At 43.7% G+C, this 17,146-nt stretch overlaps 1 protein-coding gene across 1 annotated transcript in view; it reads left to right on the top strand.

Annotated features, from left to right (window-relative positions):
- hace1 (HECT domain and ankyrin repeat containing E3 ubiquitin protein ligase 1) overlaps positions 1 to 17,146 on the top strand; it is a 101,167-nt gene that overhangs the window by 24,422 nt on the left and 59,599 nt on the right. The window contains exon 7 of the mRNA XM_087982643.1: positions 6,966 to 7,048. Coding sequence (XP_087838769.1) covers positions 6,966 to 7,048 — 83 coding nt within the window. The remainder of the gene's footprint in view (positions 1 to 6,965; positions 7,049 to 17,146) is intronic.

Below are 17,146 nucleotides of genomic sequence, written 5' to 3'. Positions count from 1 at the left end.
CGTTTGATAAGGTTCCCCATGGTAGACTAATGGAGAAGGTGAAGTGACATGTGTGCAGGGTGTTCTAGCTAGGTGGATAAAGAACTGATTGTGCAACAAGAGACAGTAGTAGTTGAAGGGAATTTCTCAATGGAGAAAGGTGACCAGTGGTGTTCCACAGGGGTCAGTGCTGGGGCCACTGTTGTTTGTGATATACATAAATGATCTGGAAGAGGGCACTGTTGGTATGATCAGCAAGTTTGCAGATGACACGAAGATTGGTGGAGTAGCAGAAAGCTACTGTTAGAGACTGTTAGAGAATACAGGAGGATATAGATAGACTGGAAAGTTGGGCAGAGAAGTGGCAGATGTTTTCAATCCAGAAAAATGTGAGGTGATGCATTTAGGCAAGACTAATTCTAGAGCGAATTAAACAATGAACGAAAGAGCCTTGGGAAAAGTTGATGTGCAGAGAGATCTGGGAGTGCAAATCCATTGTACCCTGAAGTTTGCTGCACAGGTCGATATATTGGTCAAGAAGGTATATAGTATGCTTGCCTTTATCGGACGGGGTATTGAGTATAAGAGCTGGCAAGTCATGTTAAAATTGTACAAGATGTGGATGCTTTGGAGAGGATGCAGAGAAGGTTTACGAGGTCGTTGCCTAGTATGGAAGGTGCTAGCTATGACGAGAGGTTGAGTAGGTTAGGATTGTTTTTCATTAGATAAAAAGAGATTGAGGGGGAACCTGACTGAGGTTTACAAAATCGTGAAGGGTATAGACAGGGTAGATAGAGACAAGCTTTTTCCCAGGGTGAAGAATTCAATAACGAGAGGTCGCACTTTCAAGGTGAGAGGTGGAAAGTTTAGAGGGGAAATACGCAGTAAGTACTTCACACAGAGGGTGGTGGGCGTTTGGAATGCGTTGCCAGCAGAGGTGGTAGAGGCAGATACTGTAGATTCATTTAAGATGTGTCTGGACAGATGCATGAATAGGTAGGGAGCAGAGGGATACAGATGCTTAGGAATTGACTGACAGGTTTAGCCAGTAGATTTGGATCAGCTCAGTCTTGGATGGCCGAAGGGCCTGTTCTTGAGCTGTAAATTTTTTGTTTCTCTCTTTGTTTCTTTTTGAGTTGCTGAGCTCATAATTTTAATGACATCTGAGCAATCCAAATCTTCATGTTATAATACTGCAATGCAGATATCAATGGATTTCTTGAGTAATGCCTTGGTAAGTAGGCTAACAATGTCAAATGAGCATTTGAACATTACATTACTGGATGTATGTTTGCTCGTTGAGCTGGAAGGTTCGTTTTCAGACGTTTTGTTGCCATAACTAGGTAACATTATCAGTGAGCCTCCGGTAAAGCACTGGTGGTGTGGCCCACTTTTTACTTGTCTCTCGGTTTCCTTTGATGTTATTTCCTGTTATTTTTCTCAGGGGGTGGTAAATGGGATCCAAGTCAATGTACTTGTTGATAGAAGCATGGCACTCCAACCAGAACTCTATCAACAAGTACATTGACTTGGATCCCATTTATCACCCCCTGAGAAAAAGACAAGAAGTGACATCACTGCGTCAAGGATACCTAAACACAAATTTAAAAGCAGGCCATACTACTCGTGCTTCACCAGAGGCTCACTGATGTTACCTAGTATGGTGATGCAAATGAACCTTCCAGCTCAGCGAGCAAACTTGCATCCAGAGCCTCAACCTGAGCTACAAATCTTCTCAAAATTACATTACTGCTGATATGCAAGTCAGTTATGATCTTTGCAAGTATTTAGGAATCCTTAATCATGTAAATAGCCTGACAGCTGTCAATCAACAATAGTTAATGTATTCTGTGTGGCGATACCTCTGTGAATCAGAGTTCACTGGCCAATAAATCAGCACACTCCTCTCATGTAGTATAAGTGTTGATTTTCCCCTTGACCTTGCATTGTTGTGAATTGTTCTGACTAGTGTAAGACAAACAGCTTTGACAAATTGTATTTCCCCAGCAAAAATATAATATTTGTGATTGCTAACATATCATAAAATGATATATATTTATCTGATAGCACAGATCTACATGCACTACCCTAAAATCAAACACAGTTGCTTTTTGGAATTTTGCAGAAGTGATGCTCTGATTTGAGTAAAATGTGTTTCCTTGTATCACCCTTAGCTGTGTGATAATATATTGAAGAAGGGCTTATGCCCGAAATGTCGATTCTCCTGTTCCTTGGATGCTGCCTGACCTGCGCTTTTCCAGCAACACATTTTCAGCTCTGATAATATATTTGCCCAAATCAAAATGCTGAGAACTCTGTTGGCATTCAGAATTGAGAATCCAATTCAATTTCAGTACTTGTCCCTCACTACGCGAAGCCGTAGAGTAATGAAGTGCAGAGGGTCACCATTAGACCTATTGTGTAAGTGAAAGAGGTATTCAATTTGTTCAATCCCCTGTCCTTCCCAATATCCTGCAATTTTTTTCTTCAAAAAGTTACCTAGTTCCTTTTTGAAAATTACTATTGAATCAGCTCCATCACCCTTTCCAAGCTGCATGTTCCAGATCATGCTGTGCAAATTTATTTTCCCTCATTCCACCTCTGGTTCTTAAATCTGTCTCTTCCAGATACCACTGCTGCTGGAAACAAATTCTGTTTATTTACTGTATCATAATTCTTCTTGATTATGAAGATCTCAATTAAATCAGAAATTACTTTTTGGTGTAATGCTAAACTTTCTCCAGTTTGTCAGTACACTTAGACTTTTTCCAGTGGGGATAACACATTCACAGCTTTCTATGAAGTAAAAGGAGTTCTCCCAAATTTTTGGCTAATATTTATCCTTCAACTAGAATTGACAGATGACATAATCAGTTTTATTTCCTCGTGGAACTTGTGGTTGCCAACTGTCTGTCACATTTAGCTACATTACCAAAGTGATAGCTTGTCAAAGAGCTGCAAAACAATTTTTTTATTGCTACCTAAATGGTCTACCTCATATCCTTAGACTCTAATCCCTGATTTTCTAAACCCCAGTCATCAGAAGCATCTTGCTGTGGTAATCCTGTTCGAACCGTATAAATGTCTGAGACCTCTCTCTTTCCCCCCATCCCCCATTTTTTAAAAAAAAACTCCAGTGAGTGTGGTCTAAATCGATCCAGTCTGTCTTCATAGGTTAATTCCTGCTGTCTGGTAAACTTGGCTTAGTTTTATTCTATAGAGAGAGGTCAGGAGGAGAGGGTGGAACAAAAAGGTCAGGGAAATGTTAGATGGTGCAAATGATTAGAGTTCAAAGTGTTACAGGTCAGAAAATGAGGGGAGTAGTAATGTTATAAAGAAAAGAGAGCGGTCCAGAGAGATGCTCATAGTAGATTTTAACAGTTTGATGGAAGGGGTGAATGTTGGGTAAGGTGGGGCAAAGCAAAATCAAGGAATGAGATTTGACTTTATTCAATTCAATATTAAGTCCAGAAAGCCATAAAGTACCTAAACAGAAAATGAGTTAGTGTTCTTGCAGCTTGGATTGGTCTTTGCTGGAATACTGAGACTGACCTAGGATAGAAGTGTGAGTATAAAAGCAAGCTGGTACAATAAGATGACAAGTGCATAAAGATTGGAATTGTACTTGCAGACTGAGTGGAGAGGTTTTGTAGAGCAATCAAGAGTGTATTTGATTTCCAGGCACATGCCTTGTGAGTGGCACATACTAAACATGTAAGGTTGCTTGCAGAGTATCCAGCTTGGAAGTACAATGGGGCTAGATTCTTGAATACGCAAGACAACTCTATTTTTGCAGCCAGTTTGAGCACCGGAAGAGAGAGAAAAATGTTTGTTTGCAACAGCAAGGACTCAAAGTCTGTCTCAAATTCAAGAGATTTCATTCACTGAGCACTAAAAGATATCTCCAGATTTTGCAATGCTCAATATAGAGGTTGACCATTAAACAACTGAGATCCAGATTAACAATCAAACATCTCAAGGACTCTATGGAAATTGCTGACAAGGCTGGTGTCTGGTCAACTGACCTCTGCATTGCAAAGATTGCGCACTAGCTCTCAGATGCCTTCTCCTATCTCACCTTGGACCATGACCCTACCATGGATCATTAGGCCATGGTGAGTACAGTGGTCACTAACCTCATTTCATTTACTGATCTCCCCCAGTGCCCCCACACTGCCTCTGAGCTCATAGTCTCCCAACCCTGCACAGCTCCACAAACAGCACTGCTTGGGCAGCCCCATTATTTCTCCCTGCTCCTGCCCCACAGAACTCATCTGTTCCTACTGCAACTCTTTTTTTTCTCTCCCCTTGTCCAGTCCCTTCCCACTTACATCCAAAGTTCCTTTGACTCTTTGTTAGTTTCAGAATTTCCAGTTTACAGGCTCCATCTGCCTCCCCAGGATGTCTTCCTTGGGCTCACCGCTGCTTCCTGGAAAACCAAAAGGCCTGAACTGTCCATTTACCACCACCCCCTTTCACCTGGCCGAACTTGTCCTCATGCTGACCAACTTCTCTTTTTAGTATCTTTCACTTTCTTCACGTCAGGGGGTGGCAATGGATACTAGGTGTGCCTGTCTCTTTGTGGAACATTCCTTGTTCCAGTCTTATTCCGGCCACCACTTGCAACTCTCTCTCCCATATATTGACGCTATTTTCAGTATTGCTTCCCTCTCTCTTGTGAAATTGGAAAAGTTTATCAGTTTCGCTTCCAATTATCACCCCGCTTTCACCTTTACCTGGTCCATTTCTGACTTTTCCCTTCCCTTTCTCAATATCTCTGTTTCCATTTCTGGGGATAGGCTGGCCACCAATATTCACTAAGAACCAACCAACTCCCCCAGTTACCTTGACTATACATACTCACGCTCTGCTTCCTGGAAAGATGCTACTCCATTCTCCCAGTTTCCAGTCTCCATCACATTTGTTCTGATGATGCCAACTTTGACACCGGGCCTGTGAAATGTCCACCTTATTCCTCAACCGAGGGTTCCCAAAGCTGTAATTGACAGGGCCCTCAGCCAGGTCCAATCCATCTCCCACACTTCAACCCTCACCCCTTATTCCTCCCACAACAGCGATAGGGTCCCCCTTGTCCTTACCTATCATCCCACCAGCATCTACATCCAGACAATCATTAGCTACTATTTCCGCTACCTCCAGTGAGATGTCACCATCAGATACCCATTCCCCTCCACTCCTTTGTCAGCCTTTTGCAAGGACCATTCTCTCTGGGACACCCTGGTCCACTTGTCCTTCGTCCAAACACCCTCTCTTTTACCCCCGTTTCCACCTTACTCCATCAGCTCTGTTACACCTTTCCCTGCAACCGCAGAAGCTGTGACATCAGCCCGTTTACTTCCTTCCTCAATATCCAAGGACTGAAACACTTTCCAGGTGAAACATCACTTTACCTGCTCTTCATTCAACCTAGTCTACTTCATTCGCTGCTCAGATGTGGTCTTCTATACATTGGGGAAATGAAGTGTAGACTGGGTCGTCACCTTGTTCCCTGGCCGACATCTCTCTCTCTCTCTCTCTCTCTCTCAGAACACCTATGTTTTGTCTGCAAAAAGACCCTGAGCTTCTGGTTGCCTGCCTGTTCAACACATCACCTTGTTCCCTGGCCAACATCTCTCTCTCTCAGGCTTGCTGCAGTGTTCCAGCAAAGCTCAGCACAAGCTGGAAGAAAATCGCCTCATTTTTCCAATTGGGAACTTTGCAATTTCCTGGGCTCAGCATTGATTTCAACAATTTTAGGGATTCCGGTACCTTACCCTAACGTGATCTGCTATTACACACAATCCATTGTTAGCCACTAATTGTCCCCATTTGTTGTTTGTTCTCCTAGGCTCATTGCTATCTGCTCCTTTGTCTGTCCAACTGTTCTCTCTCTTTGGGCTCTATCTTCCCCTATCGTTTCCTCCTTAACCCTTCCGTCTACTCTTTCTTGTGCATTAAAAAATACAACTTTTTCCTAGCTACCATCAGTTCTCAGAAAGGGTCACCGGACTGAACCGTTAACTCTGATTTCTCTCCACAGATGTTGCCAGACCTGCAGGGCTTTTCCAGCTGTTTCTGTTTTTGCTCCATGCAACATTTTTGATCTGTATACTTTTTAATCTTCCTGTCTGTATCAGATCCACTCCTTTTTAAATCTTGTACTCAGGAACATCTTAAAATTGACTCTTTTTTAAAAAATTTTGACCAGTATCATATTTTAGTGTGATAGCTATGTGCTAAACTGGTGAAAATGCCTGTTGTAACTAACATAAAATGGGGTTAAGAAAGAGGCAAACTGATTTCTCCCTGTCACCTGGTTGTGCTAACACCTTCTCTGGGCCTATCCCTTCTTTAAAACCATTACTGCATCTGTTGCCTGTTCTCTGATATCTCCAATCTATTGTTTCTTTTATTATCTAATCTTCCTATGACCTTCCCTTCTATTTTGCTATCTCTGCCCCAAATTTTCTACAGTACAAAATCAGCACTTTTCCAGGATGGTTTGTTGCTTTGTGCACCTATTGGCCTTGTTCTCCTTACTGGTAGGGATTGTGGGTTTGCTTGTCAGAGGATCCTTGGTGAATTGCTGCAATGCATCTTATTGATGGTCCATACTGCAGTTTGTGTGTCAGAGAATGTTTCAGTGGTGGATGGCCTACTTTCGCTTGTATAAAGTTTCAATTATCCAGATCAGTGGAGGGTATTTTACCTGCACTCCTGATTTGTCTTCGTGACCGGAAAGGTTTTGGGTATCCTAAGGTGAGTTGCAGTCAGCAGATTTCGCAACATCTGACCTGCTTTTCAGTTGCATAATATGGTGAGTTAGGTTTATGGTTAATTGTGACCCCTAGTTATTGTTGGATCCACCAATGTTAATACTATTTGAAAGTAGATGGGAGGTGGTTAATTTCTGGTGCATGTATTGTGTGAATGTTTTTGACAGCCCGTTGAGATCTTCATTGTCATCTTTTGTTTTCTCTTCACAGACAGTTCTTTGCCTTCTTGAAAGTGGTGCAAATATCAACCGGCCTAATGTTTCTGGAGCTACCCCTTTGTACTTTGCTTGCAGGTATTTTGAATTAAACTGCCCACAAATTTATTTAAATCTGTTCATTAATTTCTCTCCAAATACTTAGTAGGTTGTGGAAGAATTTTGACTTGGGTTTTAGAACACTTAAATGGAATATATTTTCACTGAAATGGAATAAATGCTTGAAGTTGAATAGCTGGAATTGTGAATAATTCCAGTTACTGATATTGGGTATCTATCTGGGTGTTGGGTATGGTTGCTGAATGCGAGCTTTGAATTAAGTATTGTGAGATGTTATGGATGGTGTCATGAGAAGTTGCAGTGACTAATCTTGATTGCCTGTTAGAGTTCATTTTACATTTTCTGGCACTGCAGCCAGATCTTTGAGCAAAATCTCCAGGAATTAATTCCCTCCTGCCCAGCTGTTTCTCAGACAGTCCCTTAAAATTCTTTCAGCTCCCCGTTGAGAATTGGCACCTCTCCTGCCATCTTCACCTCCAACAAGAATGTCTTTGTCATCAAGCCTGGGATTCCTTCCTGCCTTGTTGTTCTATTTGTTTTAGTTTTCCTTCCTGGCAACCTGTCAAGAGATGGTTGCAGCTGTTCCTATTGCAGGAGTGTGGTGAGGGAAGGCTATCTTGAGGTCCAGTTTAGCTGCGTGACAGCAAGGACCCTAACCAGTCAACAATGATTTTGTTCCACACTGAAATAGTTTAGATGATTAGCTAACACAATGTTTGTTGTGTGAAGCCTGCTTCAACAGGATAATCGTATCACCGTTCCAATACCTGAAAATGGACTTGGTCTGTTTTTTTCTCAGTTTTCTTAATGAAGGCTTCTAGGTTGACTAGTCTATTCAGCTGAAAGGATTCAAATTGTTTTTTCTCTCTTGAATTAATGAACTGCTGTAGTGATAGTGCCACAGTTGGTCAAAACTCCCTGTTTTAAGCTTGGATCCAGTTGTCATTCCCATTCCTCATTGTGTGTTGTCAGCAGAGGTCACCAGAAAATGAACTGTCTGGATAAGGCTTTGATGTGGTATTTTCTTACAAATAAATGACCTGCCAATTCTGAGTCTGGCCTCATGTAGAATGGTGCTGAAAATGTGTTGCTGGAAAAGTGCAGAAGGACAGGCAGCATCCAAGGAACAGGAGAATCGACGTTTCGGGCATAAGCCCTTCTTCAGGAATGAGGAAAGTATGTCCAGCAGGCCAAGATAAAAGGTAGGGAGGAGGGACTTGGGGGAGGGGCGTTGGAATTGCGATAGGTGGAGGGAGGTCAAGGTGAGGGTGATAGGCCGGAGTGGGGTGGGGGCGGAGAGGTCAGGAAGAAGATTGCAGGTTAGGAAGGCAGTGCTGAGTTCGAGGGATTTGACTGAAACAATGTGGGGGAGGGGAAATGAGGAAACTGAGTTCATCCCTTGCGGTTGGAGGGTTCCCAGGCAGAAGTTGAGGCGCTCTTCCTCCAACCGTCGTGTTGCCATGGTCTGGCGATGGAGGAGTCCAAGGACCTGCATGTCCTTGGTGGAGTGGGAGGGGGAGTTGAAGTGTTGAGCCACAGGGTAGTTGGGTTGGTTGGTCCGGGTGTCCCAGAGGTGTTCTCTGAAATGTTCCGCAAGTAGGCGGCCTGTCTCCCCAATATAGAGGAGGCCACATCGGGTGCAGCGGATGCAATAGATGATGTGTGTGGAAGTGCAGGTGAATTTGTGGCGGATATGGAAGTATCCCTTGGGGCCTTGGAGGGAAGTAAGGGGGGAGGTGGCGCAAGTTTTGCATTTCTTGTGGTTGCAGGGGAAGGTGCCGGGAGTGGAGATTGGGTTGGTGGGGGGTGTGGACCTGACGAGGGAGTCACGGAGGGAGATGTCTTTTTGGAACGCTGATAGGGGAGGGGAGGGAAATATATCACTGGTGGCGGAAATGACGGCGGATGGTACGTTGTACATGGAGGTTAGTGGGGTGGTAGGTGAGGACCAGTGGGGTTCTGTCCCGGTGGCGTTTGGTGGGGCGGGGCTCAAGGACGGAGGAGCGGGAAGTGGAAGAGATGCGGTGGAGGGCATCGTCAACTACGTCTGGCGGGAAATTGTGGTCCTTGAAGAAGGAGGCCACCTGGGTTATACGGTTTTGAAACTGGTCCTCCTGGGAGCAGATGCGGCGGAGACGAAGGAATTGGGAATATGGGATGGCGTTTTTACAGGGGGCAGGGTGGGAGGAGGTGTAGTCTAGGTAGCTGTGGGAGTCAGTCGGTTTATAGTAAATGCCCGTGTCGATTCGGTCACCCGAGATAGAAATGGAAAGGTCTAGGAAGGGGAGGGAGGAGGCTGAGACGATCCAGGTGGATTTGAGGTTGGGGTGGAAGGTGTTGGTAAAGTGGATGAACTGTTCAACCTCCTCGTGGGAGCACGAGGCAGCGCCGATACAGTCATCGATGTAGCGGAGGAAAAGGTAGGGGGTGGTGCCAGTGTAGCTGCGTGTAGAATGGTAACTTGGTCATGGATGCTTGATATAAGGACCTTGCACCCAACAAACCCAGGTAAAGGAGGAGTGAAAGTTGATGAACAAAATCTGCGATTATAAAACGTATGCCCTTTTTGCAAGTGGAATTAGAAGATGAATGGGTGAATCAAAGAAGGGAATTGAGGTGGTAACGTGGCGAGCCAACCAGCATAGTGATGACCTGAAGTACAGGCTGAAAGAAGCAGCATGTATTTTCTTTTTGTAAATTTGCTTATGCAACTTACCTGTGGTTACTGGAAGTACATTGTTAACCAAATGATGATAACTGTGCTGAAGGGTAATTTATCTTTTTTTTTGCTTAAGGAAAATCAAGGTTTGATTGTCTTATCAATTGGCACAAATTATAAAAACACAAAAGGGGAGTGAGAATGGTATCTTCAGATGCTTGACTAGAGAAACTGGTGGTGTTTTTTTTTCTAGAACTGAAGGTTAAAGGAGACGAAATGGAAATCTTCAAAGTCATAAAGGGTTTTGGTATTGAAAATCAATTTGTTTCCGGTGGTAGAAGTGTTAGTAATCAGAGGACATAAATTTCAGACGAGGCAGATGTGAAATGTTAACTGTTTTTGTGCAATAACCTGTGATCAGGAAAGCACTCCTTAAAAGAATGAAGAAAATACATTTGATAATTTTTGAAAGGTAATTTAACAGATTTTTGACGTATATGAATTCCATGGAATCGCACAGTACAGAAGTTGTCTTGTGGCTCATTCAGTCTGTACCACCTAACTATGCTAAATTGACTTTTCAACGCAAGGTCCCTGGTTTGAATAGATGTTTTGAAGTGCTCATCCATTTTTTTTAAAAGGGTTGTGAAGTTACCTGCCTCAACTATCCTCCCAGGTAGAACATTCCAACCCCTGCCCAAAGTGTCTGAGTGGAAACCCCTCTGTCTCCTGCCTTCCCCTTTAAAAGTGTCCCTCTTGTTACTGACCCTTCAATGAAGGGGAACAGCTACTTTCTCTCCACTCTGTCCAGCTACTTAATTTAAAATGAGGCTGTTGAATTTAAGCTTGAAAAAAAATGTATCCTGGCTGAGCTGCAGCATTTGGTGAGCTGGGAAGAATTCTTGCCTTTCAATAGCCACGTGACTATGAATTTATAATACCTCCATGGAAAGTTGACTTGAATTGCATCAGAAGCAGGAAGGTGGCAGAATCTGAATACACGTGATATTTGTAACAAAATGAATGAGCTATTCGTACTGATAGAAATCAAGATAACTATTAGCGGTATGGTGGAGGGCTTCGTATGTCACTTCAGAATAGTCTTCGGAGCCAGTGACAGTATACTACACAATGAACAGCATTGCATAAGTACTGCAACTTTTTAACTGAAAGTGTCATGGCAGTATTTAACTGGTGTTGCCTCCATTGGCTGGGGCATCAGTTTAACTCATTCAAAGGACATAAGCTGCTCATTACTGGTAAATCAGGCCACCCTTTTTAAGGATCATCATTAATTTTATATTTTATACAAATACACACACGCTACCTAGTTGTGAAGCTAAAAATCACTCAACACCAAGTTGTAGTCTGACAGGTTTATTTCTAAGCACTAGCTTTTGGAGCGCTGCTACAGAAGGAGCAGAAGTCCAAAAGCTAGTGTTTCCAAATAAGCCTGTTGGGCTATAACCTGCCGTTGTGATTTTTAATTTTGTCCACCCCAGTCCAACATCAGCTCCACTATATCATTGATAGAAATGAAGGTGTATGACCGGATAACTATTAGCAGTATGGTGGAGGATGACAGAGGCTTTAAATATTGAAGATTACTTGACATTCAGAGAAACAGGGAAACTGGGCAAAGCTGGTGGGATCTTTCAAATGTGGTATACTTGGTTTTGCAAATGACACTTGATAACCTGCTCCATCAAAGGTTGCTGCACATAAGACCATCAACTGCAAGGGAGTCGTAAATTAGTATGAATGAAGATTTGGTTAGCTAACAGGAAGTGCAGATTAGGGATAAATGGGTCTTAATTAGAATTGGAATCCCCACAGTGAGGGAACAGGCCCTTCGGTTCAACAAGTCTACATCAACCCTCTCAAGAGTAACCCACCCAGACCCATTCCCCTATCCTATATTTGCCCCATTACACTCCTGACCCTGCTGAGGTCTGCCATGCCTAGTGCTGGATTCTCTAAAAAGGCATTCTGGCGAATTACCCATTCTGCCATTTTGGATGCATTAAAGGGATGGGTCTTATGGGGACGCCCTCTTTCGAGTGGATGGCTGTGTGGCATAGCTTGTTTGGCATATGTGCAAGACTTGTATAAAAAGCCATTTACATGCAGTTCCCTTTTTCTTTGTCCTCACTCTCGTGCAGGAGTTTGGCAACTCACTAGAAAGCAGACACATAAAATATGTATGGTTAATAATACAATCAATTTCCCCATCTTTGGCTAGATGTAACAGTTCTTAATACTTGAATTATTTGTGGTTTGTTTTATGTGTGATGCATGGATCCAAGTTTTCTTCCTTGGACTTTTACTGCTGCTGGAGTGGTCAGCAGCACTTGGTAGGGTCCTTCCCATTTGGCCCCCAACAGTTCTTTATGAATTTTCTTCAGGTAGATCCACATTCCCAGACAATATTGTGCCCTCCCTTTAGTGGATTACCCCAAGCGGCTGATATCTTCTGGGAAGTTGACCTGATGGAGTTGGTTATGTCATGACAATGCTTCAACAATATGTCAATCATTTAAGTGGCAATTAGCTTTGTGGAAATCAATTGTTCCTGGGGGGGGTGACATAGGCCTTCTAGTGATGATTTCAAAAGGGCTTAGTCCCATTGATTGTTGGTTGCCCAGATGCTGTATAGTACTGTTGACCGGGCTTGTGGCCAGGGCACTCCCTCTGGGTGGTGCTTAGTGAATCTTTGTTTTATCATCTGGTTGGTTTGTTCCGCTCCCCCTGAAGTGGGGGTGATGAGGGCAGTGGAGGCCCGTTTAATGTTTAGCAACCTGCAAACTTCCGTGCAGACAGCACCTATGAAGCATGTCCCTTGGTCAGCATTTGTACTGGTCAGGACTCCCCACTGAGGAATGTGATCCTTATAACTAAAGTTTGTGTGTGATTGGCTGTGGCTCATCAGGTTGGAAAGGCTTCCACCCAACTGGAGAGTTTGTTGACGGTATCTAGGACTTCAGTATAGCCTCATCATTGTGAGAGGGATTTGTAATCAACTTGTAGGTATTAGAAAAGTCCTGCAGAAGCGGGGGGTCTCACTTGGGGCATAGCTATGATGGGTCTGGAGTTGCTCTTGCAGCAGGTCGTGCAACAGTCTGCCACCACCTGTGCATGCCTTTTAAAACCCCGAGCTCACCAGCTCTTCTGGAATTGTGCTGTTGTTTGTTGCAGAGCCAAATATCTCAATGAGTGGATCTATTGCCCTAAAAAGGGGCATTAATGAATTTAGGGCAATGAGTTTGTTGTCTCTCTGTCGCTAGATATTGTCTTTGTACAGGTAAAGTCCTGCCTTAATCCAGGTCCATTTTTTCCTCTCTCAGCACTGACTCTGCATATCCTTTAGATTAGATTTTTTTTTAGGTTAGATTCCCTACAGTGTGGAAACAGGCCATTTGGCCTAATAATTCGACCCTCCAAAGAGCAATCCATCCAGAACCATCCCCTTACATTTACCCTTGACTAATGCACCTAACACTATGGGCAAAGTAGCATGCTCAATTCACCTGACCTGCACATCTTTGGACTGTGGGAGGAAACCCATGCAGACATGGGAAAAATGTGCAAACTCTACACAGACAGTTGCCCGAGGCTGGAATTGAACCTGGATTCCTGGCACTGAGGCAGTAGTGCTAACCACTGAGCCACAGTGCCGTCCTGAAATCTTTAGGTCTTGTGTCAAAGTCCTGAGAGTTTTTAGTTTATACTTTAAGGTGGGTTCCAATGGAGGCTATTCTTGTGAGGCAGCCTCTCTGGCTGCTTGGCCAGCCAGAGCATTTTCTTGGGTTTCTATGGGATAATTGTATGGCTTCAAGTAGATTTCAGACTTTGTTCCCATTTCAGATAGGGGTACAGAACTGGCTCAAAGGTAGAAGACAGAGGGTGGTGATGGAGGCCTGTGACGAGTGGAGTACCACAAGGATCGGAGCTGGGTCCTCTACTTTTTGTCATTTACATGAATGATTTGGATGCAAGCATAAGAGGTATAGTTAGTAAGTTTGCAGATGACACCAAAATTGGAGGTGTAGTCGACAGCAAAGAAGGTTATCTCGGATTACAACAGGATCTGGACCAGATGGGCCAATGGGCTGAGAAGTGGCAGATGGAGGTTAATTCAGATAAATGTGAGGTGTTGCATTTTGGGAAAGCAAATCTTAGCAGGACTTATACACTTAATGGTAAGGTCCTAGGGAGTGTTGCTGAACAAAGAGACCTTGGAGTGCAGGTTCATAGATCCTTGAAAGTGGAGTCGCAGGTAGATAGGATAGTGAAAAGAAGGCGTTTGGTATGCTTTCCTTTATTGGTCAGAGTATTGAGTACAGGAGTTGGGAGGTCATGTTGTGGCTGTACAGGACATCGGTGTTTTAAAAAATTCTCAAGGTCAGGTTCGTAGGAGAGTAGTCTGACACAGAACAAACGACCAAGAGGCGAGTCTGCTAGAATAATGGGCATTTTATTCCCCGCAGCGTCGCCACAACGGGTCTGGCTTATACTCACTCTACATGTTACCAAAACTGGGAGCCGTCAGTTCTCGTAGAGCGGTTGCCAACAACCCACGCTCGGCGGTTAAACGTAACCCCGGAGCAGACTCACCGAACTGGAGACTTTTCCAGCTGATATACTCTTTTCCAGATATAAACATTCATGTGAACAGCAGAGCAAGGCTAAAAAACACATTCCATTCCGGTTACATACAGATAAGAAGATTCACACGGGACTAAGCAACACCTCCATTCCGGTTAGATTCACACATGTATTGGGACATAATTTTTAACCGTTTCACCACATTCCACTGCTTGGAATTTTACACCACAATCGGTTAGGCCACTGTTGGAATATTGTGTGCAGTTCCCGTCTCCTTCCTATCGCAAAGATGTTGTGAAACTTGGAAGTGTTCAGAAAAGATTTACAAGGATGTTGCCAGGGTTGGAGGATTTGAGCTATAGGGAGAGGCTGAACGGGCTGGGGCTGTTTTCCCTGGAATGTCGGAGGCTGAGGGGTGAAGTTAAAGGTTTACAAAATTATGAGGGGCATGGACAAGATAAATAGGCAAAGTCTTTACCCTGAGGTCGGGGAGTCCAGAACTAGAGGGCATAGATTTAGGGTGAGAGGGGAAAGATATAAAAGAGACCTATGGGGCAATTTTTTCACGCAGAGGGTGGTACGTGTATGGAATGAGCTGCCAGAGGAAGTGGTGGAGGCTGGTACAATTGCAACATTTAAGAGACATTTGGATGGGTATATGAATAGGAAGGGTTTGGAGGGATATGGGCAAGGTGCTGGCAGGTGGAACAAATTGGGTTGTGCTATCTAGTCGGTATGGATGGGTTGGACCGAAGGGTCTGTTTCCATGCTGTACATCTCTATGTCCTGCAGCTGTAAGGAATCCCCTCCTTTGCCAAGTGGCCCAAAATTGTGGGCTACTCCAAATGCATAATGGGAATCTATGTAGATTTTTGCCATCTGTCCTTTTGCTATCTTGCAGGCGTCTGATTAGAGCACACAGCTTGGCCTGTTGGACTGATATTCTGACAAGTAGACTACTTTTTGCCACGACTTCAGGTAGAATGGTTACGACACAACCTGCTTTTCTTATAATTTTTCAACGGAAGAGAACCTGTCCGCACAAAGAATGAAATCTGGGTTCTGCAGAGGCTGTTCTGCTTGAGTTGGACCCATCTGGCTGCACTTACTTGCAATATTCTATTAGTTGACAGTAAGGCATATACTGTGTGGGAAACTTGACCAGTTTTGGTCGACATTACAGCCTAACTTGTGACTCCTGCTGCCCTCAAGCAACTTCCCCATTCCAGGGCTACTGCAATTAGTTTTGCTCAGTGGCATCCATGGGTCTTTGTAAACTTCCATGATTTTGCATCAGTTTGGCTGTCATGGATCCTTACTTTTCATTTACAAAAAGGCTAAATAGTTTTCCACATTTCCCAAAGCTGATGTCTAGAATAATACCTTTTTTTTAGATTCCTAAAAGCCTCTTGTTGCTCTTCTGTGGGAGTGATAACCTTCTTTGATGCTCTCTTGCCCTTTGAGATTGTTCTGTGGTTGTGGTTGTGTTAGTTGTGTGTAGGAATCAATCTAATTCCTGTTAAAGTTACTCAGTCCTAAAAAGGATCTGAGCTCCTGGATAGTAGTGGGCTCTTGGGCCTTCCAAATTGCGTAGTTCTGTTTTGAGTAAGTTCTCTTTTTTTTTTTTTCGCTTCTGAAATCTTCTGCCCTATATACACACCACCTTCCTGAAACACTTTTGAGCCTTGTTAAAATGGGCTTTATGTCCTCGGGAGTGCAAGTGGTCCAGTAGAATTCACGGATCCTCTTCCTGCTGTTCCTCTGTATTCGAGGCGAGTAGAATATCATCCACATACTGAATAACTATAAAAGACAAACCAGTAATTAGAGTCATATAGTCATGGAGCCCTACAGCACAGAGACAGGCCTTTAGGCCCAAACAGGTTCATGATGACCAAAATGTCCATCCACACTAACCCCATTTCCCTGGATATGGCCCATATCCTTTTAAACGTTTCCCATCCATGTATTTGTCGGAATGCCTTTTAAATGTTGTTAATGTACTTGCCTCAACCACTTCTGCTGGCAGCTCATTCCAAATGTGTACCACCCTCTGTTTTAAAAAAAAAGTTGCCGCTCAGGTTTTCTTTTATCCTTTGCTCTCAAACCTTAAACTGATGCCCTCTAGTCCTCGATTCCCCAACCCTGGGAAAAAGACTTGAGTGCATTCACCCTATCCATGCCTGTCATAGAAATATATGATTATCAGATGCCCCCTCAGTCTCTGGAACCGTAAAGGAAAAAAACCCAGCTTTTCATAAATGATTATGCAGGACCTAGTGAAATACAATAGAACTGCTACGGTAACCACTGTTCCTGGACAGTGAAGGCAAACTTCAGGCCAAGGTGCCGACCAGAATCCTTTGGCCGTATCTAACACAGAAGTATTTATATTCTGGTGTGAGGGCATTAAAACTAGTAGTGGGATCTGTGACCAAAGGAGTTTTTTGATCGATCGGGCATTTGTTGGCCTTTCTATAGGCAATGGCCAAGTGCCAAGTTGCATCAGGTTTTCACACCGGCCATATGGGGCTGTTGGAGGAGCTGTGTGTTTTCACCAATATGCCTTGTTCTTCCAATTGTCGGATGACTGCAAGATTCCTGCAGTTGAGGCTGGGGTAATGGAGTATTGTTTGGTACATGGAAGGATGACTCTGGTGATTGATGCTGGTTCCATCTGGAACAAGCCACAATAGCTCTTATTCTTCGCCTAGATTTGATGGTCTCTGAACTCTTTCCTTTTTCATACGTCTTATGGACCAGGTCACTTTATCATCCTCAGTGCAAAGAGGAATTTACCTGGGTCAGAATGTCCATTCCCAAGAGAGCTTGTACCACTGGTCCTACCCAAG

Source organism: Chiloscyllium plagiosum, unplaced genomic scaffold (genome assembly GCF_037043375.1).
Source record: "Chiloscyllium plagiosum isolate Xiang-an unplaced genomic scaffold, Cpla_swu_hap1 HiC_scaffold_3, whole genome shotgun sequence".
NCBI lineage: Eukaryota > Metazoa > Chordata > Chondrichthyes > Orectolobiformes > Hemiscylliidae > Chiloscyllium > Chiloscyllium plagiosum.
The sequence above is the reverse complement of the archived record's forward strand: the minus strand, read 5'-3'. Positions and strand labels throughout refer to the sequence as shown.